Source organism: Gekko japonicus, unplaced genomic scaffold (assembly GCF_001447785.1).
Source record: "Gekko japonicus isolate JY-2015 unplaced genomic scaffold, Gekko_japonicus_V1.1 scaffold691, whole genome shotgun sequence".
NCBI classification, from domain to species: Eukaryota; Metazoa; Chordata; class Lepidosauria; order Squamata; family Gekkonidae; genus Gekko; species Gekko japonicus.
The window spans coordinates 122,041-124,749 of NW_015175990.1; the positions used below are offsets into that span (position 1 = coordinate 122,041).

General features: G+C 49.7%; 1 protein-coding gene across 1 annotated transcript in view; it reads right to left on the reverse strand.

Annotated features, from left to right (window-relative positions):
- The window catches only part of LOC107123155, an 18,705-nt gene extending 17,219 nt beyond the window's left edge, over positions 1–1,486 (reverse strand). Inside the window, exons 1-2 of the mRNA XM_015426342.1 lie at positions 1,382–1,486; positions 111–603 (exon numbers count right to left, since the gene is read on the reverse strand). Of these exons, the coding sequence (XP_015281828.1) occupies positions 111–603; positions 1,382–1,486 (598 nt within the window). The remainder of the gene's footprint in view (positions 1–110; positions 604–1,381) is intronic.
- Between the last annotated feature and the right edge of the window lie 1,223 nt (positions 1,487–2,709).

The following is a 2,709-nucleotide window of genomic DNA, read 5'->3' on the forward strand; positions in this document are numbered from 1 at the left end:
CCCCCTCCCGCCGCCTTCTCCTCCCTCCCTCCCTCCCTCCCCTCAGCCCCGAAAGGGTCTCCCTGTGAGCTGAGGCGGGCTCTCCCCTCCCCTCCTCCCCATGCTGCTACCTGCGCGCTGGTCCGCGGCGGCTGAGGCCAGCAATGCGAGGCGGAGGTAGAGGAGGCGGAGGAGGAGAAGGAGGCGGCGAAGGCGAAGGCGAAGAGGGAGAACAGCCGCGGCGGCAGCAACCGGAGCAGGAGGAGCGTCGGGCTCAGCAGCAGCAGCGGCGGCGGCTTCCCCCCCGCCAGCCCCTCGTCGTCGTCGTCCTCCTCCCCCATGTGTCGTCCTGCTGACTAGGATGTCAGCCGAGGAGCAGCAGCAGAGCCTGACGCGGGCGGCGGAGCAGCAGCAGCCACAGCAGCCAGGGCCGCCGCCGCCACAACTCCCCGAGCCTGGAGTTCCCCCCACGGCAGCCGCCACAGACAAAAGACCTCGGGGCCGGCCTCGCAAAGATGGCGCTTCCCCTATCCAGAGAGTCAGAAAGAAGTAAGTTCGGAGCGTGCGTGTCAGGCCCGCGGGAGAGAGCGGGGGAGAAGGAAGGAGAGGCGAAGAAGGGAGACGCTTTGGGCAGGGAGGAGAGAAGAGAGGCTGGCAGCGGCGGCGGAGGCGGCCGCCCTCCCTCCTCCCTCCCTCCCTCCCTCCCTCCCTCCCTCTCTTCCTCCACATCTAATTGCTTTTCTTTCCACCTCTGTGTTTCTTTCTTTTTTCTTTCTTTCTGTCTTTCTCTCTCTCTTTCTGTCTTTTTCTGTCTTTCTTTTTCTTTCCTTCTATCTCTCTCTCTCTTTCTTTCTGTCTCTTTCTGTCTTTCTTTCCTTCTTTCTCTCTGTCTTTCTCTCTTTCTTTCTTTCTTTCCCCTGCCCCAGCGCCTGCTCGAGGGTGGCCCCCAGCTCACCCCCTTTTAATCGCCCTTTTCATTTCTAGGCGGTCAGCCCTGTTGGTCTGAAGCAGTGGAACCAATTGAAGGGTCCAGGGGCACCTTTAAGGCCGACAAAAGGCTGATTAAAGGTGTGAGCTTTGGTCTTAAAGAGGCCACTGGGACTCTAAATCGGTTCCTCTTCATGTCTGTTGCTCTTTCCCACTTTCTCCCGTTCCTGGCCGCCGCCACCCGGTGTCACCACCCCTGCCCCCCACCCATCTCAGTTTGTGTACTTCTAACTTCCTCCCCCCACCCGTCCATCCCAGATTGGAACGGCTCTCTCCCTGGTTTCCCTTTCCTCTTCCTGCTCCTCGGTCTCCCTTTCCTCCTTTGTCGCCGTCCCCTTTTCTCTTTCTGATTTAAGTTCAGCCTTCGCTTTCTCCGGTATTCTTGCTGCCTCAGGGCAAGCCTCCCCGTGTTTACTCCGAAGTAAGCCTCGCTGAGTTCAATGAAGTAGGTGCGTTTCAGGTTTGCTGCTGCCGCCGCCTTTCTGGTCACTCGAGAGGTTTTCAGTATTGTTCCTGACATAATACTGCTTTTGCTTGTATGTGTAGATAGGGTATAGTCTGATTTTCGCCAGAGCAGGGTGACTTTTGCAAACAATGTAATGGAAAGCTCCTCCCTGGGAGCTGTCAAAAGCCACAGGCAAGGGTTTGCACAACACGAGAGTGTGTGTGTGTGTGTGTGCGTGTGTGGGTGAGTGTGTGTGTGTGTGTGGGGGGGGAATTGTGTTGTTTTGGCTTTGTCCCTTGTAACTGCCATCTTTCTCTCTTTGCTGGCATCCGCTAGCTAATGTGAAGAAATTAAATCCATATCCCATGTTTTTAAGTGCTAAGAACTTGAGTTATTTAATTATGTGTTTTGCTGTCTTTGACTGTGAGGGTCTGGTCTGGGTTTTGGCTTGAGATAGAAAGTATCATTTACAGACCAACACACTTTATTTTGTGCAAGCACCTGCATTCTACATAATATAGGTTCAAGTAATAACATAGAAGGAATATATGGTACTTTTGTATTTGTTTTTGAAGCATCCAGTGTTCCTGCTTTGGAAGGAGTAGGTATCTAAGGACATTGGCTAGCTTTTTTGGAATATAATTGATTAGAAGTTCACCCCAGATCAAAACCAATCTGTACTTGCTTGCTTTAAAAGTTAAGATGCTTAGTTTAAAAATTCAGTCTCAAAGGTTTGTGGGAAAACCTGTACTTGTAGGTGATGGACCATATAGAAGGTACAGGTAGTTATTTCTCCTGTGCGTTCTTTATATTTGAACGGAATCCCGTATCCTATTTTTACAGTAAAATAAGTCTCTAACTTTTCAGATGAACTTCAGCGATTTGAAATGTTCATATTTTATAATAAAAAAAACTGAACAGAAAAAACTCTTCTACAGGAGGACTCTTTTTGATGCCTTTCCCCTCTGTTCCCCTAAACTGCAAATCAATACCTTAAAAAGCATCCAGAAGTATTCCTCTCAGCTGAAGATACCACTATTAATCTATTGGTGACATTTACAATCGTCTTATTGCACGTTTGCTGGAAATAAATTCCACTTGGTTCAGTGGGACTTGCTTCCAACAAATGTGCATAGGACTGGAGCCTCAGTTTTGTTATGACAAATCCTGCCACAAGAAATCCTGACAAATCCTGCCATATAGTGGTGTGAAAATTAGCCATATAAGTGTTCTAATAGTTTTTTTAAAAGTGTATTTCAAGTCAAAATGTTTATCAGCTGAAAAATAAAGTTACGATG